At 40.1% G+C, this 25,980-nt stretch overlaps 1 protein-coding gene across 1 annotated transcript in view; it reads left to right on the top strand.

Annotated features, from left to right (window-relative positions):
• shank3a (SH3 and multiple ankyrin repeat domains 3a) overlaps window positions 1-25,980 on the top strand; it is a 214,863-nt gene that overhangs the window by 150,398 nt on the left and 38,485 nt on the right. Inside the window, exons 14-15 of the mRNA XM_039614942.1 lie at window positions 2,970-3,151; window positions 22,149-22,262. Coding sequence (XP_039470876.1) covers window positions 2,970-3,151; window positions 22,149-22,262 — 296 coding nt within the window. The remainder of the gene's footprint in view (window positions 1-2,969; window positions 3,152-22,148; window positions 22,263-25,980) is intronic.

Consider the following 25,980-nt stretch of genomic DNA (forward strand, 5'->3'; position numbering starts at 1 on the left):
TTTTCTTGTCCGTGTCATCTCAGACTAATTTTAGAAAGCTTATTGATACCCTCTTCCAGGAAGCTGTTAAACAATATTATAACCGCGGAGAACACAAAACAATCTAGGATATACCCGAAGCAACCAGTTAACTAATTCTTGCAATGGAAATTGCTTTCTATTGAGAAATGTTGATATAGAACATTGACAACAACATCGAGAAAGTAGAAAATGTAATAAAAGCCATTTAAGCTCGTCATCAGTCAGGCAAATCAAAGCTTGGAATAATTTATTACAGCAGAAGAGTATAATTACAATTTGGAGTTTGGGCTCCAAGCTCGTCACTTCCCACAAACATAATACACAAACAAATTGGGAAGTGATGAGTAAACATCCCTCCAGTGCCTACAGGTGGATGGTGGTGTGCTGGAGGGGAATAAATAATGCAGCAGAACCACGAAGCAGGGGAGCAACACCAATGACGTGGCAGAGGGGAACATGGGAACTTTGCAGCTTAATTAGACCACTAAATTTAGAGCGTGTGTTTGATAAATTAGGTGAGGAAAAGTGACACAAAGTGAGTCTTATGTGTGCAGTTCAGCTGCAGTTGTCAGCTTGACTTAGCTCATCCACTTTGCTTTTTCTTTTTTCTTTTTTTTATTTCAGGTTTATGGTCATTAAGATTTTTATCTGAATTTTTTAAGTGCCATTTAAACCTCATCCTTGGCAACTAAAGCAAGTCATTACAGGCAAGAAAGAGGGAAGAAACCGCTCCAACATCTCCCTTCTGTCTGACACATACAGTAGATAATATGTGTCACCCAGGTCCGGTCAGTTTAATTGCAAGGACCAGCAAAGGTTAGGCTGTGTACATAACCTCACAGTAAGTGTAGTGGGTGGGAGGAGGTATATATGAGTTATTGAAATGTATGAAATGGTCCTTTAAGGGTTTTTTTTCCCCACATCTGTGTCTTTCTGACATAGCCTCATCTCCTTGCTTCTCTGATTGTGCATGCTTCCTCCACTGTGCACGCTGCTGATGTTCAGTGCTCGGGCTCTGACATTAAAATGCGGCAGCCATTCTGGGCCTCAGTCCCCGCGGTAATTGGAAAGCCGTCAGCGAGCCGTTGTTTCGATAGAGAGGGAGGCAGAGAAAGAGAGGCTGGGTCAGATGAGGAGAGCAAGAAAAGCAATAGAGAGTGGGGGCGAGAAAGAGACAAATAAGGCTTGAAATCAGGGAAAGAGTAGACCGAAGGATTTAGAAATAAGAGGAAAGGGCACATGAGGTTGGTGAAGGATCGAATGAAGGCTATAAAGTGACTGATACAATATGCTGAGGGAGAAATGGCAAAAGAGTGAAAGAGAGTGAAAGTGATGAAGAGGTTTAGAGATTTCTTGTCTTTTAAGTAAATGTTGCAGAGAGTAGCATCAAGGTCCTAGTTCAGGGCATAAGAAAACCACTTGTTACAGTAAAAATACAGTCTCCTGTCTATATGTGCAACAGAAACAAGAGCATCTCGGATTAGTGAAATACCATTTTAAGCATTTGATTTTTATTAATCCCCCATTTGTGATTACTATAGATGTATTGCATGTTGTTTTTTGACCTATGGTGAAGCTCTGATCAGACAAGAGGCAGAGTGCCACTTACAGAGCAGTGGCAAAGTGATGAATGAAGACTAGGCGGAGCTCTGCTGCTGCTGTATTAGAATTCACCGCCAGAGAGAGAGAGAGAGAGAGAGAGAGAGAGCAAAGATGGAAAAGGAAAGAGAGAGAATGAAGATGCAGCAGGGAGAAATGTTGAGGAGAAGAGGGATAACAGGGTGAAATGAAGGCGAGAGAATGGGAGAGAGAGGGAAAGGATTTGAGACGAGGGAAAAGAGGGAGGAGCGACAATTAAACCAAATCGGCTGGAGCTTTTTGACCCCCACCCCACTGCACACAAGCACACACACACACACACACACACATACACATACTATCACTGCCTGCCTCAGGGAGCCATGGTGCGTGCACGTTCGCAGGCAGACAGGCAGGAGATCAATCGTGCTCGGGGACGAGTGTGTATGTCTGTAAGCGACGTGTTAGCAACATGCTGGTGGCGGCATGTGCCGTGCTAGTGAAGGTGCAGTGTTAGCGGGAGCAGAGGGGGCTGTCTGTGTATGTGCCTGTGCGCACAGCTAGAATGCACATAGAGGGCTTGTGGTGTGTGAATGTGAGCGAGCCGTCAAAGGGGAGGGGAGCCACGGAGCAAAGCAGCAGCAGCAGCAGCAGCAGCATTGCCAGAGTGCGTGCGAGCGTGTGTGAGAGAGCGTGTATGTGTGAGGGGTGGAGGGGAGAGGAGAGGCAGACGCGACGGGACTCCCGGGAGAGGGAACGGGAGTTGGGGAGCAAACCCAGCCTCTCTCCTCCACAGCAGGAGAACCAGGACTCAAGGACGAGGCAAGATCTGTAACCCAGCCTGGAGCATCTGGAATTGGGGACGTATGGGGGATTTCTGTCCCTTTCTGTAGGGGACTTCTGCTGGACACCCAACTCAGGATGTGTTGGACTAAGGGGAGGGGGCTTCCAGACGGATCTGGCAGAACCACACAGAAAAGGAAGCAGTGCAGTTCCTCTAACCGTTATGTTTCTGCTTCTACCTCGATTAGGATGCGAGGGAGAGGGGAGAGATAGAAGGAGGAGGTAAAAGAGAGCAAGGAGGATACTGTCTATTGCTATTAAGGAGGGAAGAGAGGGAATAAGAAGAAGGGAAAGGTGAGGTAGTGGCTGTGAGGGGTGTGCTCTCCACTGATGACTCTCCTATGGAACATTGACTATTGACCCTTCATTGGCAGGTGCTGGAACTTGTTTATGAATCCCTCCCTGGCCACCATAACAACCAGGGGGTGTCACCAGGTTTCTGTCCCACTGACGAACATGTCGGTGACCACAGGCTTCAGTTACCAGCTCCCTGGAATCACCACGGTGACATATGTGTTTGTTTACAGCCCTGGCTCTGTGCAGAGAGACCCAAGCCCACCTCATCACACGCCTCCAGCACTGTCAGGCTCCCTGCGGCCCAAACGGAAACTCTACAGTGCCGTCCCAGGACGTACCTTCATTGTGGTCAAGCCCTACACGCCACAGGGGGAGGGAGAGATCCAACTCAACCGTGGAGAACGGGTCAAAGGTAGGACGGCTACTACATGTTTGATTAGCTCCCTAAACCTACTAAAGTAGGTCTTAGTAACACTACTGTTGTTAACATGGTGTATTTCATAGCATGTCAGCAACTTTCCATCATCACCAATGTTTACAATCTGCTGGAAAGTCCATAACTACATGTGGCTTGCATGAGTATCAAAGTTGGGTTTCTTGCAGTGTAAGAAAAATCAAACATTCCTATGCTCTCATACTTCTCAGAAACAGACCAAACCATTACTTCACTACAATTTTTTGTTGCATAGCAGTTATGTAATCTTTCTGTCTGGGAGTCATTTCGCTGATGTTTCAGTTTGACATTTGATTTATCATTTCATTAACCTCTTAAATGTGCTGTTTTCTGCTTTACACAGAGGTGCAGCGGTTTTCCTTTCATGTGTTTGTGTGTGCTTTTGTCTCCATTTATGCTTCACTCAAGACTATGACTGTAATGACGTAGAAGGTAAACGCAATAATATTCTTCTCACCCTGTACCTCTCCCACACACCACAGTGTGTCAACCCTACACCTACAGTGAAGCAAGTAGCTCTTGGCCCTGTTTGAATCCACTTGAGATGTGTGTACAATCTCAGTACAAATTTGTGATTACTTCAAGGAGAGGGCATGCAAATTCAAACAGGTCCCGTGTGCTATTGGTTGCTGGTTTGCATACATATATTGTGTTCTTCCTCCTCTCTTAGAGTGCTTCCCCCTGAACGCACAACTGCTTTTCTCCCTTCTCTTATCGCCTGTCCACAGACACCCAGCACCGCATTGACCCCACATCCCTACATCCTGCCACTTCACATACATCACCATGGATCAAACCCACATTAGCTTAATGGAAACAGTTCCCTCATGTCCTTAGAAAGACCAGAGAGAGTAGGGCAACACTCATGCTGAGACCTCTTATGTTGCTTTCAGATCTACAGAGGCACAGGAAGTACAGATTAAGGGTCAATTTGGCATTTCAATTTGGATTTTGTGCAAACAACCAAAGCACACAAATGTCCCCACACATGATCGACATGCACAAACACACACACATACACACACCATACCTCTTATTCCTTTCTTAAAAACAGTCGGTAGCGAGTCACTCAAACACTAGTCTAAACCTAGTGCCACGAAGCCTTCACTGTCCTTACACATGCAGAAGTATTCACCAAGATGTTTTCTGTCTTCAGTCTTCCCTGACAAACTTTTTTTTCAGCAGACCTCCTCCTGTGTGTTTTGACGCCTCCTTTTCATAGTGTTATGTCTGTTTTGTGGAAATACTGCTGTTGTTTAAAACTAACAGAGTGCTGTTTTTCCTGTAGAAAACCAAGTGATACAGCATTTTATGAAACAGTGATGCATACTGAGGTTGACACAAATGTTATTGTGAATGTGATGACTCAACAGCAGCCTAGTATGCTTCCATCCACTGAATGGATCTGCTGTCACTAGCTTTTCTGTCTGTGCAACCAAATCCATAACCCTGTCAGTAATGTGAAAACCCACTGCTTTGTCGTTATTTCATGTTAGCCATGCAGGAAACGAGCTTACCGTTGCATAGCTGCCAGCACCCTGGCCCGGCCAAGTTAACCATCTGGCTCTCTTATGCAACAGTGACCATCATAACCATAACTATGTTGCGTTTACTGCTCTTATGTAGTCTCGGGATATAAAATGAGAGATATATGTCACTGATGTCAGCTGGTTATTGAAAGGCTTAAGGTCCTGGCCATTCAGGTTTAATGAAAAAGGTTTGTTTTTTGTGGTTTCTTTCTTTTGTGTATAGAACACTTATCTTGTTAATCAAGGTTTCATGTAATTAAGTGTAATTCACTTTTTCTTTAATCAGATGGTCAGAAAATTCAAAAAGCTTTTTATCAAATAAAGTAACACAGAGTAAGTCTGCACTCTACTATCGTGCCACCCCACAATGCCCATTCTGAGCCTGGAAAAACCCTGTTTAGTAAAAAAAATAGAAAAAAAAATCTGTTTAGTGTTTTTACAGTCTTAAAGAGAATGACCAGCTCTCTTGGCACAAAGGGAGGCTCAGCTTGAGAAGCCTTTTTCTTTAGGGATGTATGACCTTTGGTTTGATACATAATGGATCTCATCTAATCTGCATTCATAAATGAATGAGCTGCTAATAGTAGTAGGGCTCTTTAACAGTGGGGGACAGAAAGAGGTAAAACAAGTAAAAGAGATCGTGGAACATAAGAGGATCTTTTTTCTTTATCTTTTCTTGTCTAATCCTCCTGATTATCATGACAGATCAAAAACACCTTTAGGGATGCTGATTACCACCAAGTCAAGAGTAGCTTCCCTATGTGTGCTTACATGAATTTGCATGCATGCCAAGCAAAAATCATCAGTATTATTTGTTTCCCAAAGCTAAATAAGCTACTTCTTTGGACCTCTAACATGAAGATGATTCATTTGTGTTTATATAATTAGCTCCCGCCCCCAATATCCAGCCAAAGCTAATCTCTGTCCTCCTGTTAATGTCCACACATCCTTGCTAATCACCTGGTATACCAGAGGAGCATCCCTATGATGAGATCAGACTGGGTAAATCTTACTAAATGATTTCCGTGTTTGTGTGCTTCTGTGTGAGTAAGTCTCTGGCTAGAGTCCATGGTTACATGAGCGAGCACAAGCTTACACATGTAACTGTCATTAGCTCACCTGTAAGACTGGCAGCCTGTTGAGGCATAGATTGTTGTATGCTGTACAAGAAAGAGTTTAAAACATCATGTAATCACTGAAGATCTATTCTGATTGGACTCATAGTGTTGTTCTACACAGTAGAATGTAGTATGTAGTATTCCCATTTCATTACGTCTATCATTTTCTCATCTTCTGTTACAATATAATGCATTTAATCCTGAAAAACTGAGAATAGTATCAACAATATATCCATTTCTTGTGTCCTGTCACTTTTAGTGAACGATGATTATCTGGATTCAGATGGTAAATACAATAGATCTGTATGGCAACACATCCCATAGCCTGTAGTTAAACGTAAAACCCATAGTTCAAGTAGGAACCATATGATGTCTCTTATATGTATCCACAGTTAATTATTATTGTTTTTTGCTCACTGCAAGATATTAATTGGAAACTCTTTGAAATAAATTTAAATATCTAATAAAAGCAAACTATTTAAACAGCTTCATTTTGCAGCTGAAGAGGGCTTGCAGCAAAAAGTGAAGAGTCATCCTTAATTACTTTTTAAATATTTTTTTCAGACAGTTTGCAAATTAAAACGCAACAAAAATTTTACAGTTTGTGTTGTGCTTGCTAGGATAAACCATACAAGTTAGCAGAGGCTGTTACATACAGTAGTGTATGTTGTGGTTGGGCAGTCTTAGGAACATAAATATACTCTTACACTTAAGTTGTGGTACATATGTTTAGCTTTGTGAATTGTGCTGTTATTGTTTGTGTATTTACTTATTTGCTTGCTTGTGCCATTTAAAGTTCTGAAGTTACACGTTTATCAGCTCTTTATTGATTTCTGTGGTGGTTTATAGCAGACAGTCCATGCCGTGAGGATGCTGATGATTACTCTCTTGACAATGATGATGAATATGATGAACATGAAGGTAAAATGATATATTATTGTTTGAAAGAAGGATGACAAAGTGCTTGAACAGCTAAAACATTAACAAGACAAAACTGTGTGCCATTATTTCATGAAAAACAAATAGTTTGACTGCTGGAGGACTGTATTCTGTATCTGTTTTCCTCAGTGAGTGGGAATCTTCAGGCTTTTCTTTAAATCTAATATTGCAGTGTTGATTTGTGGTGTTGTATAATTAAAAAAGAATGTCCAATATTGTAATAATGTGCAAATTTAAAGTCATTTCACTTTTTCATCCTTCATCAGTAGATGAGTCAGTTTCAGTGACTGAACTAAACAACACTGTAGTCACATTATCATGTACTTTATCATAACCAGTTTCTCTTTGCTTGGAAAAGTTCCCGTTCTTCACTATGTGATTGTCAGTCTATTAGTCTGTTGTCTGCAGTCAATGTCTCTAGACAGCCTTCTTCTAGACAAACAGTCCCTCTGTCCCGCATTTAGCAGGGTCATCCACATCCAGGTCTCCAAGCAGACTGTTAGTGTTAGGTAATGAGTACTGTTCATCTTTTGTCACTCTCTGACTGGTACTGGTATCATGTTGTATTTGAAGGTGTGTTTTTGATTGTGCATCTCTGTGCTCAGGCCCGTAATGGTGGTTCGAGGAAATTAATCTTTACAAGACAATCAAGTATTGTAGTCAGCCTGCGTGTGTTGATCCCTACATTACTTTAAAGGCTATTAAGACCCTCTCGCATCCCTGTTTAAACTCATTCCCTCGCTCACCCCAATGTTTGTTTCTGCTCTTTCCCTCCATTGATGTAATCTGATCTTATCATCTGGATGGACATCTCTTGAAAGGCCACTTATAGTCACTATGGTAACAAATGAGGACACAACCAGGTCAAGCATTTTGCCAAGTGTGCACCCTCACACACACACACACACACACACACACCAGTATAAACACACATATTATATAGACTTGCTTGAACTCATTTCACGTAGAGCACACATTTAAAGGAATGGATGTGTGTGTGTGTGTCATCGTGCTGTCTCCCTACCATCCTACCTCCACAGGGAGCATTAACCAAACGTTCAGGACATTCTTCTCCTCAACAAGGTGACACACTTAAGAGCATGCTTCCGTAACAGTGTATTACATCTCTTGCACACACACACACACGCCTGCGCGCACACACACACACCACATACACCTTCTCCAAACGCCATTATAAATCTTGCAGACAGCCATGAAAATGAAACCAGTGCAAGTAATGTTGAGATTAGACATTCACAAACATGATTAATGGGGTTTGGCCGCACACAATGTGTGCAGAATATTAACACTGCTGTGGGCAATGGAGGATACCTGGACCAGCTATTGGGGCAAAAATACAAAAATATGCACCCATATGCTGGGGTTTAATGGATTACCCCGGGTCTACTTTTACACAACCACAGAAGGCATCTGTTACTGCAGTTGGGTTCTTTGGGAACACACACAGTAGCTTAGCCTTTATCTAAAGCACGCATGCTTAACAAGGCCATTGAACTGCAAAAATGTTCAGTTGAACCCATGCTCTGAAGGCATGCTGCTGTTGTACTTACTGCTTTCCAACAGTAGCTATCAATGCGTTATTGTGCATGTGTGTTTTTGGCAGGGCCAAGAAACAGCATATTACAAATGAAACATTTAACAGTGCATTATGTTTTTAAATAACACAGCTTGCCTGTATTAACAGTAAAATGCATATGGATCTGTCAGTTACCAAGCAACAGGTGCTAAGTGCACTTTACAGCTCTGGCAGGTCATTTAAGACAAAAATAAAAATGAGGAAATTGTGGCTTTAGCTAGTTTCTGAAAAATCTGATTTGGTTCCAAAAACCAGTATTCTTTTACCTGCATTTCTTTTTTTCAATTTTTAAGCTTTATAGCCAGATTCCTCCACTGTCTTGTCTGCAAATCAAGTTAGATAAAAGCCTCTCTTCTAAGTGTTGAATTTAGACTAAATATCATTGTTAGCTTCCAACAGTGAGCTGAGGGTGAATTAATTATCCTTCTTCTCAGTCTGGTAGTGGCATTAAGTGAACCCTCTGTGTGCTTATGTTTTGTGTGTGTGACTGAGCGTGCCTGTGTGTGTACGCGCATGCATCTATGCACATCTACTTATGCATTAGCAAGTGTGAGCATTTCTCCGTTGTTTTCACCATAAAGTGTGCATGGTGTACACATGTCTCATGTTAATGTGTGTGTGTGTGTGCGCGCCTGTCTCTGTGCAGCATAGTGTAAGTAATTGCCTCCCACAAGTTAGATAAACAGCATCCTTCAAGTATTCAGCAGCCAGCTGTCCTAATATCCGAGGCACATATGGGCAAAATGTCTCTCTCTCTCTGTCTCGGTCTCTCTGCAGCTTTTTTCTTTTTCTGTTTTTATTCCTCTTGCATACCTGTACACACAAGTGTTTGTATATGCATTATATATATATGTATTTATATTTTTAAGGAGTAAATTTTGAACAGTTTATTTATGCATTTTTGGTGGTTTTTGGTCATTTCTTTTTTACTACTTGTGTTCTTCATTAAGACTGAGTTAAACATAGATTTGATTGCTTACCTATCAAGACGTTTGACATGAGAGGATACAGCACATTTGATCTTGAGTATAATTTTAAAGAAGACAAAGATAGTGGGCAGACTGGGTAATATAAATATTTCTACATGATAGTGTAGTACATGTGATCACATCCTCCCTAAGCATAGCACCCTGTAAAAATATGTCCATTGTCACATTATGGTGACGCTTGCTCCTTTACGTCAGTGAGATTCAAAGTAACAACAAGGAGACGATTACTAAGAGATCAGGCTTTATATTATAAAAATTATTCTACAGTATTAAGAAGTGATTATCTTCATTACCTGAAGCTAATCTGAGGATCGTATTTGGCAACCAAAGAGCAACAAATTCTCTTGTGACTGGGACGGTTCACGTCACAAGTGTTTTGAAAGTAATTTCCAAATGCATCTATCATTGCAAATGGTAGTATGTATTTGATTAGTCAGTGTCAGAACGACGAGGGAATCTTGGACATTCTTTCCTCTAAAAGTCCAATATTAAAAGGGGAGATCCCCTGCCTTAAATAATTAAAGATTAACTAAAACATCAAGAGAAACAAGAGTCACATGACCTCTGTTTATCAAGGATTTTACTCTCAGATTGAAACTGAAAAGACGGAAGTGAAGTAAACATTTATACAAAGATAAACTATGATGAAACACTTTTTTCTATGTGGTATTTTTTCCATATTTGTGAACTCATACAAAAAGCATTTTCACTAAATGTGCTTAGAGAAAATATCACTTATTAAAGGTACTTTCTACCAGCAAGTTACACCTTTTGTTTAATAAAATGTTGATCTACTTAACAGAGTGAAACTTACAAATATTTGCTTGTGTGACTCTACAAGGAGAGCCTGAGAGATCATACAGATATTTAATAAAATATTGCAAAAGTGTTTGAGGGATAAGGGACTTAGAATCTGTGCCCAGTGTCTCTCAGGAGCAATTAATGTTATCACAAAATGGACCTGAAGCTAGTCAGTGTATTAACAGATTTCACTTGTTGGTCATTCATAATGTCCCAAGCTGTGTGTCTGCGCTATTGATACTGGACAGGGTCACAAGCCTGAGGCAAGGACATTGCTGTCCAATCAGAGTAGCAGTAGGGTGCAAAGTCCTGCCCACGCACCTACCTGCTCCCTGCTGAACACACCACCTGTCCTCATATTCCACTCTCATCCTTTTTATTTATTTATTTATTTATTTTCCGGTTAGTTTGTTTGTTTTCCAAATATCCCCATATGGTGCACCCTGGCTGACAGGATCATCCCACACTTGCCCTCTAACTGAAATTAAAACCCATGCTTGCCTAACATACATCTAACTTAGTGAGATGTAGCCTGATACAAAATGCTAATTAGAGACACAGCAGAAACAGCAGTTGCAGAGTTAATCAGCGTATGAATAAACATGAGCAGGAACACTGCTGCATAAACAGGAGCCATTGACTGATGCAGATACATATTCAACAGAAACATTGTTATGCTTCTGACTAACAATCACTCTATCATGTACAGTGTGGCACACAGTTTAAGTTGAACAGACTGCGGATGTTTGTTACAAACAGGCGTTTCCTGTTCTGGACATTATCAACCAACTTAGAAGTCACAAGCATGTAAATGTGCATATAAAGGTCATGTCCTGACCTGCTGGTGTCAGCTAAGGTGACTTTTAACAAATTTCAAAAAGCCTTGTGTCTTGACCTCTTCTTGATGAACTCTGTTTTCTAATGCATGCGGTTACCCTGGAATTTAAAACAAGTTAGCAAGAATGAACTATATTTAAGACATTACACTAGCAATTAGAGTTTAGTCATAGCATAAATGTACACTAAACAACCACAGCACTAAACCCACAGACAGGTGAAGCGAATAACACTGATGTTCTGCTGGGAAACCTTGGATTTTGGCAGTCAGTTGGATGTTATTGATGCATACCATCCACCTAAGTGTTGCTGGAGACCAAATACCTCCCACTGACACAGGAAACCCACAGTGGTACCATCCCAAAGCATTAGCACTGTCACAACGAATGGCATATGATTTTATTCGTTTTTATCGATGGATGATGATACTGGCAATTTTCTTTGTCATCGTGGCAGCAATATCCTACTGTTATGGTCCTTCAAGGTTATTGTTGTTACTAATGGCCTTAAATTCAACCTCATGTTCACTAGCCAGCCTGAATCACGTGCAGCTTTAGTCAGCACTGAGCATTTTTTTGTCATGTAATGATTTGTGTGCATGGATGCAGCAAGTTCATTTATCACAATTGAACACTATCATTCATGTGAAACTGGTCAGTGACTAGTCGGTCAAATGATTAGCTATGTGATTGAAGACTCAGCAGCAAACAATCAATCTTTGATCTATTTAAAAATCAACAGGCAATCAATAGCTAGCCTGCAGCTAATCAATCGCTGCTATATTCTGGTTGTACTCATCAGTATGTCAAGTGATCCAGATATGTTGTTTTTCTTCAATATCAATGTGTGTCTCTGTTTTCATTTTAGACTTCCTTATATTTAATGATAAACAGTATTTTATTTAATATATTTTTCCTTCCATTCCTTTAAAATCTAAGTTAGAATTTTATGTGGCTTTGCCCTGGAGTTAGGGAAAAATAGAACCCAAGAAAGACGGTAAATATTAAGGAAGCTGTTCCTTCTATTTTAGTCTCCACCTGAGGGTTGATACAGAAGGAGTGAAAGAATGAATAACAAGCAAATGAGCATGAAAGAATAAGAATGTGATGTAGCTTCTCTTCAAGCCTGTGAGGAAGGTAGGGAGGGAGGAGTTGAGATAAGATGAGAAGTGAGAAGGGATCCCTCTGAGTCAGCCTTGGAGTTTTCCTCACTCCTCTCTTCCTGCTCCTCCTCCTCCCACTATAATTTACGACACTTCCACCCTGTCACTTTTTCTTTTTTCTCCAGCTTTCTTCCTTTGCTCCACTCCTCCTTCCCCTGTCATTCACAAAAAGCATCCCCCTTCTGTCCATGTTTCTTAATATTTTTTCTTAAACTTGTCAAGTCTTTATTTCTTTCAGTTTCTCTCCCTCTCCATTCCCACCTCTCTCTCTTTCACTCCCAGTGGAATACTGATGAGCCGGAGACTGCACCACTCTCTCACCCTCTTCTAAGCAAAAGAAGTCCTGTGAGGATGAACAGGGCACAGCACATATTTGACTCTTAGCAGTGTGACCATCCCTCTTCCTTGTTATTTATTGGCCCTGTACTCCATTCAGTCTTGTATCTACTCTGGGGTCCACTTGCCCTTTTGCACACCTTCTTCTTAATTGCTTGCCACCTCTATTCCTTTCTGTGTCCACCTTCATCTTTTTCAGTGTCCATAATTTTCTTCCCCAATCATTTCTTATATTTTTTTTCCTCTGAGTTTTTAGAAAAGCTACTTAATCTTCATCGTTCCAAGTGTCCTCCCTTCATGCAGTCTCCGTCTCACATATTGCAGGCAATAACTATGTCCCTCTTGCATTTCTATACAAAGTACACGGTCCTCTTTGCTCTTGAGTGCGTGTGTTTGTGAGTGTGTGTGTGCGCGCGTGCACATGTGTTAGCATGTCTCTGGTTGTGTCCTGCTTGTTTCATAAAGATGCAACTCTGCTCTCGCTCTCTATTACAGCGAACTGAACTGAGGTTTAATAAAGACTGCAGGGATCCAAATCTAATAACAGCTGCACTCTGCTTATTGGAATGCTCTCATTCACCTTCACACACTTTGTTTAATGCACGGACACACTCGCCCTCATACACATTGCTATGAAGGCTGAGATATAGTCTTATCCTGAAAGGTCTTGCTCAGCCAGTTCCTATTTCACATCATATAACACTTACTTTAGGCATTCAGTAATGTTATCAGTGTAACATATCAGTGATGCTTAATGAACAGTTGGATCTTCAGTCAGGGCTGTGGGAGCTGTTCCTGTTCATATTACAAGTGGAGTTACATTGATGCATTCTGGTATAATACAATACAATGTACTCTCACTGACCACTTTATTCAACTTTTTCAATGTGATAATTGTACTTTTGTTTTCATTTCATTTTATTTATATTTCGCTTCAAAGGAGCTAGACTTTCTTTTAATTTTAAAGTGGTCTTGAGGAATAGTTCTCTAGTCTTTCAATGTTTTCTGGGTTTTTTTTTGACATTTGCTGCCTTTTCACGCATTTTCAGTCCAGTCCTTGTACCCAACCAATTTTAGAGTATTTTGTTAAGCGTATTAACAATGAGCATAAAAAAGGCACTTAATTCAAGATTGAACCACAATGAACAAGTGTTGTGTCGACACATAACAAGCAATTTAGTAAAGAATCAGTTTTAAATATTTAGATAATTTGTTACAAGCAGCCTGTTGCAAACATTTTCAAATTCTTTAGCTGAATCTTTGAGAAATGCCAACAATAACAGTGTTTGACAGGCATAAAATAGTATTTTTTACACTAACAAGGTGATTCCCAAAGAGCTGTTAGCTGAAAATTTGGCACATCTTGGCATGGTGAATGGAGAACAAAAGGCAGCCAACATCCAAAGAAGAGCTTTCAGTGTTCCTCAAAAAGCCTGGAGAACTATTCCCGATGACTACTTAAAGAAATTATAGGAAAACCTGCCTAAGAACGTACAGGTTCATGTTGAAGAATTAAGGTGATCATACCAAATATTGACTTTCAAGCTCATTGAAATTGTACAAGCTCAATTATATACTGTATTTCCATGTATTTTCCCTTTTTTGTATTGGATTGCATTAGGTTTCATCGATGCACCAAATAAAGTGGCCAGGAAGCGTAAATACACTTAAGTCTATTTAGATCAAGTCTTCACATTTTTAACTGATGCAATTAAAGCTGCATTTTTGAAACTGCAAGTCACTTGAAGTTTTTGTCTCACACTCTAGTACCTCCGAACACTGGTGATCAGAATGTGCTTTTTTGTTTGCTTCTCTTAATGCCTAAGATTCGCGGAGGAAACAGAATAAAGGAGCACAGCTCATAAAGTGAACAGCAGGGAGCAGCAACAGGATGGTGAAAAAAATTACAATAGCTTGTGTTTCATCAGAAAGCTCCTGGTTAGAACAGTTTAAATGTAACTGTTATCAACTGTGAAACAAGCTTCTACCAGGCAGAGCGTATTCACTCTGTCTCATGGTATTTCTGTCTGTGTCCCGATGTTATTGTGCAGCTGTGGCATGTGACAGCAGACATATGCAGACCCTCATTTTTAATGTGACTCTTTTAGATATTTGACTGCCTTAATTTACGTTGGCCCAACAACCAGAGTTAATACATGGAGACTTTAAAAGTAAGAGTGAGTTACAGATCACTTTATAGAATGCTTACAAAGAATTATTACTGCAACACTCAAAAAAATTCAGCAACAAATGCAATATTTAATAATGCCATCATACCATTTCATGGAAATCAAGGTGTACTTTGGCTTTTTGGTTTCTGTCTGAATCAGTGTGAGTGCATCAGTGGCAGAAAGCCATCAGCCTCTCTCAGAACAGCTGCGTCCTTTGTCTGCTTCTGTGGGCAAATACAAGAGTTTGACGCAGCACCCTGTTACCTGGGAAACATATGTTTGTGTGTGTGTGTTTTTAAAAATCTACTCATTTCCTCATCATCTGTCATTCACTGATTCATGAAAACGACTCTCAGTGGTTCATGTGTGTGTGTGAGGAGGGGGTGGTTGGTATAACGAGGAACAAAGGCAATGAGAGGCAGAGAAACTAAATGAATGACTCAGCTCAATGCATTAGAATGACACAAATCAAGAACTAAAATGAGCTCAATCACTTGCCAGAGACATGCTGACAGAAACACACACTCAAACAGGGGTGCACTGAAGCCAGCAGGCAGGGTGTGTGAAGCGTATAAATAGCTCTGCATCCTCACTGATGCTATTTTTAAACCAGGAGTCGTGACTGTCTTAACGGAGGGCAAAACGCAGTCATAGCACGCGCACAGACAGAACAATACAGTAAGACTTTTCACCACAGACTTTTTGGACAGTCATGAATAACTAGGCGTCTGTTGAAACATGGCTTTTCCTCTTTGTCAGCTTGCGTATGTCTGGCTCTCATCTCTCTTTGTCACTGCTAAATGCAAGCCTCTGCCTGCCACTTAATTTGCCTTTGTTTCATTCTCGGGTGCTGTTATGCTTCTCTCCTTTTTTTCTTTTGGTCTCACTTCATGCTTAATTTGTATTGTGTTTCTTTAAAGAATTTTTCATTAAAAGGCTGGCGAGGAGCTGCACAGTCTACTGTGGCAAGATGCTTTGAATCCCTACGAGACTTAAATATATTGTATGTGGAGTACAGTACGCTGCACCTGAGCGTGTTTAATAGTCAGTCTGTGAATTTTTAAATTTGTCAAATGGTAAAGTAGGGAATTGTGTAAAGTCTGGGGTTTTGCATATACAGTAGCTGAAACACTCCTAATGTTTAGATGTTGCTTCTTTTTTAGACATGTGCCCTCCACCTTTAACCAGCTGTGCCATTCCTCACATAGTGACAGTATTGCATAGAAATCTTTGCTTGAGTGAGTTATTCTGATCAGTAATCCTGTGGGCAAAAGCAGCTCATAGTTGTGAAGCTCAAAGGTAGAAAAGTGAGAATGCAAAAATACTGCAACCTAGAATTAATTAAAAGATTCAGAGAATAGAAGACTTTTCTGTAAGCCAGTAGTCAGAGACCCTAATAAACCAGTACTGGGGCATGATTCTGTTGTGGTCATCGCTGCCTGGACTCAGAAACATTTCTGAACATTATTGTCAGTTACTAGAGTTTGTCACGCCATGCATGAAGTATAAACTATCATGCAATGAAGCATAAATAGACAAGATCCAGATTTTCTGTCTCCTTTGGTGGACCTGAGATGATTTAGGATGATCATCCTGGGCTGACGTGGAAAACTGTACTGTGGGCTGAGTAATACAAATTGGGTTTTTTGGAAATGATGGACTCTATAAAGATTAAGGGGACAGTTTAACTTGTTACATGTATCAATGCAAAGATAACTGGCACAATTGTGAATGCACAATGAATGCTGAATGGTTTCTAGTGCTCTGTAGCATCATATGTTGTCAACTAGAGAATGTCTTTTTCTAGGAAGTATTTGTTTATTTCAGCAAGGCACACAAAACACATTTCACAGCACCACCCACAATGGCTTTAAAGAGTCACAGTGCTAATCACAACTGCTTGCAGTCAAGACATGTCACCAGCTAAAAATACCAGCCAAATATAAAGCTGTATGAGAAAAAACATTTGGAACTGGTAAAATATTTTGATTTCAAAGCTATGCCAATTGTTATTGAGACGAATTAAGAGGGGATATGCTTCCTAAAGTTTACAGAGAATTAACAACGTAACTTTAAGTACATAATTTCACAATATTTCATGTCTCGTGACTCCTTATCCATGCTGTATGTTGTTATAATCTGTTGCCATTAAAGTATATTGTATACAAATAATTTCTAATGACACTCCTGTGTAAAGATGAGCTATGAGATTCAATAAAATATGAAATTGTTGTTTAAGTACAATACTGTAAACAGTTGGTAAAAGACTTTGAAAGCCAGATAAAAGGAGAGTAAAAATGTTTCCTGTCATGCAGATTATGTCAAGTCTTTTTTTTCTTTGTTTTGTGTTTTTGTCTGTTGGCTTAAGAAACAAAACAGCAGGTTCTCAGCAGGTGGCCTGTACAGTCACTGTTCCTCAGTGCAGGGTTGGCTTAGGAATTTTTAATACAATCCTGCACGATAACAGTTTGTGAGGTTATTTAGGATTTCAGAAACACTGAGTTATATGTTTGTGTCTAATCATTTATCCACCCACAATAACTTATAGAAGAATTAAATGTGGTTATATGGAGAGGTCACTCCCCCTTTCATATAGTTTTAATATATATCCATGTAAACAATAATCATACAGCAATCACTACCTGCTATTTTTTGGTTCTGAACTGTCCTTTAGAGATAGCAGTGCACATAAGCATGGTTGGTCAGCAGTGAGGCAAAATGCCTGGTGCTACTTCTTTCAACAGAAATCTATGTACTTTCCTGTTTTTTGACCATTTCACATACAACATGCATTTTATTATTGATTAAATGAAATCAAAAACGTTTTTGTCTTTTTTAAAATTTCTTTGGGTGTCCTTAAAAATGCATGTGCATGCATGTAAGGGTACTTTCACATAAATTTAAATCTTCTTCTTTTGACTCCTTCCTTTAGGAGTCACCACAGCAGATCATCTCCCTCCACACTATCTCTGGCATCTTCTGTCACCAACCCTCTGCATGTCCTCCTTCAGCAGGACATGCAGCATCAGTGGCAGTAATTGTTAACTCGGGCCCCGACAGATTCAGTGGGGAAATCTTATTGATTATCCGCATGTTTGATTTGGGATAGATTTTGTGCCAGCTGCCCTTCCTGACACAACCCTCCCCATTTATCCAGGCTTGGGACTTGCACTAGGAGTACACTGCCTTGGGGCTTTGCCTGTAGCTGTGCTTCTTGGACATAAATTTAAATAATCATGATTATTATTACAAATTATGACCATTAGCCTGTCAGTGTGCCCCTCCAGCACTTGGTGCCCTACATACAGCTTGTGAAGAGTGTGTGTGTATATAGAAAAGCAGCACTGTTTAGACCTCAACCCTGCTGTGTTCCTCTGGGATGAGCAAAGTGAGGTTTCAGTATGACTGTGCAGGGAATTCTACATTGCAAAATATTCCCCTTTAATGCATCCATCTCCACTTTGTAGATTTAGAGTAGTAGCACAACTTGCAGCTAGTTTCTTAGTGTGAAACCATGCGTGCAGTGGTGTGTTCATGTGAAACTGTGTGTATGAACGAATGTCACCACATGCCACTCACACTGGTTTACCTGTGGAGGTGATTATGACTCAGTGTGGCAGGTCACGCCTAGTAGTCATACAGCTGAGATAGGACTGACCTTTCATCATGCAGCAGAGTGAAAGGCTCATGTCCAGCTGAGGTGTTGATTACAGTGTGTACCACAGTGTTGTTTATTTAAGCCATGAAAGATCTCCACAGGAAGCAGGACACTGTTTGGGATTTCATCAGTGCATCTAAAGAACCCCAAAGTGAAATTCAACAGCAGCAGAGCTCAAACAAACAGAGAGTCACATTTTGACCAACTGGACTTATAATGCAAAAAAGGACATGTCTTTTCACTTAATTTATCTTGCACTTGCCCTGACACATTGTAGAGTTAGACTGTTTGGGGGGGGAAAAACAGTCTCACGCTTATCTAAAACTTGACTGTACAGTAGGGAAGCCTTTTCCGAATGCCGTCTTGAACTGTGGCTTACCATTTGGCAGCTGTAGGAAAGCAGCCTTGTTAATCCTGCGCAGATATGCACTGTTTGCATTCCTTCCTGTCACTTGGCTTCTGTGTGCCCACATCTGGATCACAGGGACAGCTGTCATTACAGCTTTGGCAAGTGACAAAATGTAGTGGCAGTGAAAGGTGGAGGGAACTCACACAGCAGGGAGCTCTGGATGTTATGCCAGAGCATGTGCTCACATGCACTGTTTTGGTGTGTGTAGCGTAGTACACACACACATTTTCTGTGCCCCATGTAAACAAAATCCAGTAACCGTGATATCTGTAGTACTAGTTCTGTTAAAAACATCGTACCATTTAACACTTTAATTGCCAAATATTACTAGTACTAACTATATAAATATACTAACTATAACTTTTATGATTAAAGGTGCTTGAGAGTTAATGAGATTTTGTTAAAAACAATTATTTTTCCCCTCTGTATTTAAACAAATTAGCAAGCATGGCATGCATTTAATTACATCTATGCTTGTTCGTATGCACACATTTTTGTCACTAATCTTTTTTTATTTCACTTAGAAGCAATCAGTTGGATTGATTTCAGATTTCATAGTGGCTGGGGCGTGGCTAAAGTTCAGCAAAGAAGGATGATTGCATATACACTGGCAAACATGCAGTATGTATATATAAAACAGTGAATTTTTCTTATAGTCTCAGACACTCAGTGGTCGATTCAGTCTGTGTTCTGACCAGAAATAGATTAGTAGTGTGGTATAAGAGAGTGAGGGAATTAAGTGAGGGCAGCCTCAAAGATCAATCAGAGGTCTCACCTTTTCTTTCATTTCTGTCATTGGGAAACAGAAAGCACAGCCAGCACCTGTCTATTGCAGTGACATGATTACAGTATAGGCAGGCACATTGTCAGAGACAAAAGGGTGGATGGAGGTTATAGCTGGGAAATTATTCAGAAGCTCAGAGAATGAAAGACTCGTATAGTAGAGAGAGAATAAAGGGTTTGAGCATGGAAAAAAGAGACAGAGTAAGTCTGTTCTCAGGAGACAGGTGGGGTAAAGTTGTGTTAAGCTGAGATCAGAGAGGGGGATCAGTCCACGTATCCTCTGTGTGCTGAGTGTCATGTTTTTTACAGCGGGGAGTGGGGAGTCAATAAACAGCCGTTCCTTCCTCCTCCACATCGCTTTCGTCTATTGAGTAAGTGAATGTTGAGCCTGAAAGAAGCAGCTTTTAGAGGGGTTACATGTGTATACAAGTGAAGAGGCAGATTTTTTTTAAAAAAATATGGGATAACCATACCATCATCATAGTATTATTATGCAAACTAAGGGCAGCACAGTGGTATTGTGATTAGCACTGTTGCCTCCTGGGTTTCGACATTTCAGTTCAGTTCAGTTCAATTCTGTTTTTGAATTTATATAACACCAAATCACAGCAACTGTTGCCTCAGAGTGCCTTATACTCAAAGGTAAAGACTTACAATATTCTTGAGAAAACCCCAGCAATCTAATGACCCCTTAGAGCGAGCATCTTGTGATGGTGGGAAGGAAAATCTCCCTTTTAACAGGCTCAGTGAGGTTCAGTCATCTGCCTTGACCATTTGGGTGGTGGGGGGAAAGGAAAGTATAGGGAGACAGGACAAAAGACAGACTAACAAAGAGAGAAGACAAAAATTTAATGGCATGCTGCAGTGGTAGCATGTGGGACGTGAAAAAGAGGTGAGTAGAGAATAGGTGCTCAGTGTTCTCTACTCACAGTATTACTGGAGGCCAAGGTAATGTCATCCAAAATAAGAATCTCTTTTCTAAGATTTGTTAGGAAAAAAACTTGGTTTTGTCTGAATTTGAGAGAAGAAAATTATGGAACACCCAGGCCTTTATATCTTTGAGTCATGCACATAGTTGAACAAATTGCTTTGTCATCCTTCTTCATAGATAAATATAGCTGAGTATGACCTGCATAGCAGTCAAAATATATACAGTTTTACACTGCCTGAACCCCGTGGAACTCACATGTAAAGAAGACTCCCCATTTACATGAACAAATTTCATGTAAATGCTATGAAAATTTCAAAGATTTCAGAGCATTTCCTTTAATGACTTTTCTAATGCCGAGCTCTAATCTATGACAGACTGGTGACCTGCCCAGGGTGTAACATCCTTCACGCTCTATCACACACACAGGATAGGCTCCACCACACCTTGGAGACCAATAGTATTATGAACACTAATACATTTTCTAGCTAACTAAACTTTACCATTCCCAGAGGAGAAAATAACAACATGCAAGAAAGTCTGCTTTAAAATATTTACAATAAGTTTAATTTAACAGGGTTGGTTTAAACATCAAACTGTGTACTGAAGCACAGTTTTCCACTCTGGTTTGCTGCAGCCCATGTGCCTCTGAACATATTATAAAAAAAATAAAGTGGGGGTTGGGGGTCGGTGGGGGATTTCTGTAGATCTAGGCCTAGTAAGTCAAGTAAGTCATTGAGAAAATGTGGGGGTTTTTTGGAAAATACAGAAAGGAATCCTGTGAATGACTGATATTTGAACATTTACTATCATTTCAGTCCAGCTGGCTGCTTCTCAAAGTGCCCCAGGTTACACCACCATGACATGTCCCCATGGCAGAGTGGAATATAGTTGGAGGAAGCAGACTACATCATTTAGCAGACTGTCTGCTGGCTGCAACATCACACTGGCGTATCCTAGCAACCAGTTTAGAAGAAGGGCTCACTCAGGCAAAGCTTCAGTTCCAGCTGGTGATCTCTGAGGAGCGTGTGTGCGTGTGTTTGTGTCCGTGTGTGTGTCTGTTGGCTTGCTGGGATAATGGATGAGTGTTGTAGAAATGAGTGTGCTGGCTCAGTCCTGCAGGGAAGATCAATATCAACTATACATTCATCTCTAATTACCACAGCGGAACTTAGAAGGGATCTCTTTCTTTTTCCTTCCCGCCCTCTTGTTCTCTTTCACAACCTCTACTTGGTCTTTTTTTTCTGCCTTTCATTAACTCCCACTTCTTTTTTATCATTCCTTTCCTCTGTTTTAAAATATCAGTTTGTCCCTCTATGACATTTTAAAAATTTAAACTTAGTTGCTGGTATGAGGGGGGAATGAAAATATGTTGCCCTTGGTATGGTACATAAGTTACAGACCAGTATTTCTGCTTCCCAATTTCTCCTCTTTGTGTCAGTGGACTTCGTGTCTGTGTGTGTTTGTGAAACAAAATCTTTCACTCCTGTCCTTTCTTCCCACTCCCTGTGTGCACACTTCATTGTGTAATTTATGAAGAAAGAACACAAAAAACCTAAATACCTCAGTTGGTTATGTGGCCCTTTGTCCTTTTTGTTCCCTTTCCCAAGACTCCACAACCTCACAATGATGACAGCTAAGGCTCATTTAATGAAATGTTTGACTGATTTAGTTCCCCATACTCTCTCTCTTTGTCAGTGCTCAGCATTGGGGAAGGAGGTTTCTGGGAAGGCACAGTCAAAGGAAGGACAGGATGGTTCCCAGCAGACTGTGTGGAAGAAGTGCAGATGAGACAATATGATCCACGACTAGGTAAGACATCTACATGCACACTGACACATACATGCATGTGCATACTGTGCACTGATGGTGTCAGAGTCTGACAAGTTATTATAATCTTGCTCTAATGACTTGCGGTTGTTTGTTCAGAGTCCTGTGTAGCTCTCTTTGTGGAAACAATAGTGTAACATCTGTGTCTCTGTGATGTAATCATCAATTAGTTGGAAATACCCTGAAACCAGAAATGAAAAAAGGTGCACTATAAATTAATTGGCAATTACATTTTTTTAATTGACTGTAAACTGCTTTCATTATAATCACTTTCTTGATTTTTTGTTAATTATTTAAAATTTCAGGCTTATTAATTAAACGCCTGTGCCAACTATAGAAATTCTGTCAAAAAAAAATATCTCTCCTGTAACCATCGCCTGCTGCCTAAAATTAAATATTGATCTTAATGATAAATTCTGAGAGGATTTAAATAATTTGGGGAATACTGAACAGCAAATGCCAAAGTGATAATGATATTGTTTATACATCTCCAGGATATTTCACTATTACATGGAAATATTGTCCACAAAAAGCATCACCCACCTCTGGCAGTATAAATACAGTGTTAAGGAGTAGTAGTTACAGAGAGGATACTTGGGCTGAAATGGGTTAGTCACTGAATCCAGTTTGACTTCAGGTTGGCCAGATTTTTGCTGCATGTCAGTCCCCTGCTGTCTGTATGACTACCCTGCACTTTGTAAATAAATGCAAAAATAAAGCCCGTGTTTGTTGAGGCAGGGGTTTTAAGCCCCCAGTTGTACTTCAGAATTATACTTCAAAAGTAAAATTTGCAAATAAATAAGTAATAACAAATAGTAAAAAGTTTATTTGTTCCATATTCCCAACTGTTGCAAATATTTACAGCTGCTTTGACAGTAAAACTGTATCCTCAATAAAATATTCTTACAGTAGCAGCCGAGGTAAATCTTTTGAAAATGTCTAAGCTGCCTGGAAAGACAGTTATGCAGATGCAGGAGACAGTATACTGGCAACAGGGTACTTAAATCTAACCTTCCCTTTTCATTAGTTGACATTTGACTGTTGAGTTTTCCACCAAAGATTTTCAAGCTTTTAGGGGCACTTGATTAGGGCATAATTAAATGCAGGTGTACTGCAAAGCCTGAATGGTTTAGCCTGCGTTAGAAGGACATGTAGTCAGGGTTTGGATCAGAGGAAAATTCTCATGGAATTTAGCAGTCGACTACAAGTTAATGGCAAATGCCTCCTGTATATTTTCCTTATTTAAAAATGTTTGCTTTTAATTTTCAGTCTTAAAAAGTGTGAAAGCATTGTGCAATAGAGCTGTATGTCAATGATGTGTAATCATTTGTGGAAAGCCTACATGCACAAAAACATACATACGCATTAGTGGTGACAGACCTAGTTTAGTAGATTAGAGTTTAAGTAGTATTTCATGCTTATCTATTGGTTTTGTTAAATAATTAACCAAAACTTTGAAAATTGGTTTTGCATGAGAGTTTTATGGAGGTGAATAAATCAAACACGTGTGTACATGGTTTGTGCAGCCGAACATCTTTTAGTCTCTACAGTGACACTAGTTGTCGCTGAAGGCTTCATGTTTTCAGACTGTCAATTGGTCCATCAGTCATATTTTCATAAAGGGTGATGACGCTTGAATGCCTGCGTGAACTTCTTCTAATTTGGCACAAATCTTCACTTGGACTCAAGGTTGGTCAAAGGTCAGGATCACGCTGAGCTCACAAAACTTGTTTTGCTAACCATGATGAAATTTCACTCAAATGTCTAGTGGGGGAGGCTGATAACATAAAGATCTTCTATATCCAGAAGGTCAAAGGTCAAGTCTGCAGAGAAGTAGATTTAAACAGCAAATCGATTGGTTCATAGAGGCTCACAGCCACAAAGCGATCATTCTAGAAACAAATCACTTTCACTCCAATTACCCCAAAATGCACACAACAGATTAACAGTCAGCATTTAGCTGGTGTTTGTGTTGTTTCATTTGTTTGGCTGCCCATTTTTGCACTAGTTTATAAATGTCTTAATTGATACTGAGGTGGCTATTCTCGACATCAGTCAGTGTTGGGAAGGTTTAGTCTGCTTTCTGTTTGCTGAAAGTCTAGTCTGTCTCACAGACGGCTGTCAGACACTGTTCACCTGCAGTTCTCTCAAGTAATCTGCTGACGACTGGATCGCTTTGTTTTTAAAAATCCTTTCACTACTTTCTCCTGCTAAAGATGTAAAATAGCTCCTAATATAAAGTATAAGATGCGATTTGAAAAGAGAAATATTTCCTGGATTTCATTCTGTGCTGCTGTATCAAATATTACATGAACTTGATGCACTTTAGCACATTCTTCCTTTCGTAGTAATCTGCACAAAAATGGCCCCTACTGGCCCATGAGCCAATCTCTGAGTATCACGTCACTGACCCCAACAGGTAGCTATGTTAACTTTAGATACGGTGACAAAATAAGGCTATTAATCCAATCTTAAAGTATTAGAGGCAGCCTGTGTAGGAATGAATGACTCTTGAATGTTTCTCAAAATTATATGTAAGTACTATTTTGGCACTCATGTGCACAGTAAAAAAAAAAAAGAAGAAGAAAGAAAACTTACCTACCTGTTGCGTTATCAGCCTAACGTAACAAAATGAAAAAATAATTATTAATGGTATGTGCCAACTCCACTAATAAATCCTTGGGTTTATTTTTGCTTTTTTTTTAACTGCCAACTCTTGAGCCATGATCGTAAATATCATTATTTATTGACCTTTATATAAACTAATTGGGCTTGAGGATTACAAACAAAGTGGCATGAGTCCCCGATGTTTTTAAAAGCTGAAAAATAGTCTACCAGTAAAACGAAGTATTGCAGTAGTATGATAATTGAATGTGTTGCTGTTTGGCTGTAACACACGGAAATGATACAGGAACAGTAAATAAAAAAAGACCACCTAACAATAAAGCAGCCCCTGCCCTGCAGTAGGTAATAAAATGGTGTAAAACTTCTATATTTTTTGGCATGCCATTTTGTGTGCTTCCTAATTGACCTTCGCATCCATGTTGCAGCATTTAAAGACAACATTGTAAACTTTTCAAACAACTCAGAGTACTTCAGATTAATGTGAATGCATCTCCATTTAGACTGTCGTTTAATTAGCAGATGGCACATTTCGTTTAGTGCGGTCCCAGGGGGAACAACATGTGCAGTGATGTTGCTGGATTCAAATTTTTGTGCAGCATCATAAACAAATATCATGGAAACCATCTGGTCACTGGGTGAAAAAGTTTACCTAGGCATGAAAGGCTGCAGCAGGTTCATAGAGTGGAAATAAGGCAAGGGCATTTTTGGTCGTGAATATCATCCCCTTCCTTGTGTGTTTGTCTTGCGTCTCCTGGGGCCTATTTCTGGAGCAGCTGGGGAATTTTCTTTTTTTTAAAGGGGTTGTTGAGGGATTGAGGTTACCTCGGAGTAGGTGTGGAGTGATGAGAAAGGGCGGAATCTCTAAATACCCCATTTAAATGCATTGTGAGAAAAAGATAGGGGAAGGTGGGAAAGAAAGGGCCAGATAGCAAGGGAGACGGATGGTGGAGCATACTCTAAAAGACAGCAAAGTGGAGATGGCAGAGCGTGTCTTTCAGAGAGGAGGAAAAGAGGGAGGAGGGGAGGGATCTGATACTCAGTCCCACTCACTCATAAATCCTAAAAAACTCAGTAC

This window comes from Oreochromis aureus, linkage group 7 (assembly GCF_013358895.1).
Source record: "Oreochromis aureus strain Israel breed Guangdong linkage group 7, ZZ_aureus, whole genome shotgun sequence".
NCBI classification, from domain to species: Eukaryota; Metazoa; Chordata; class Actinopteri; order Cichliformes; family Cichlidae; genus Oreochromis; species Oreochromis aureus.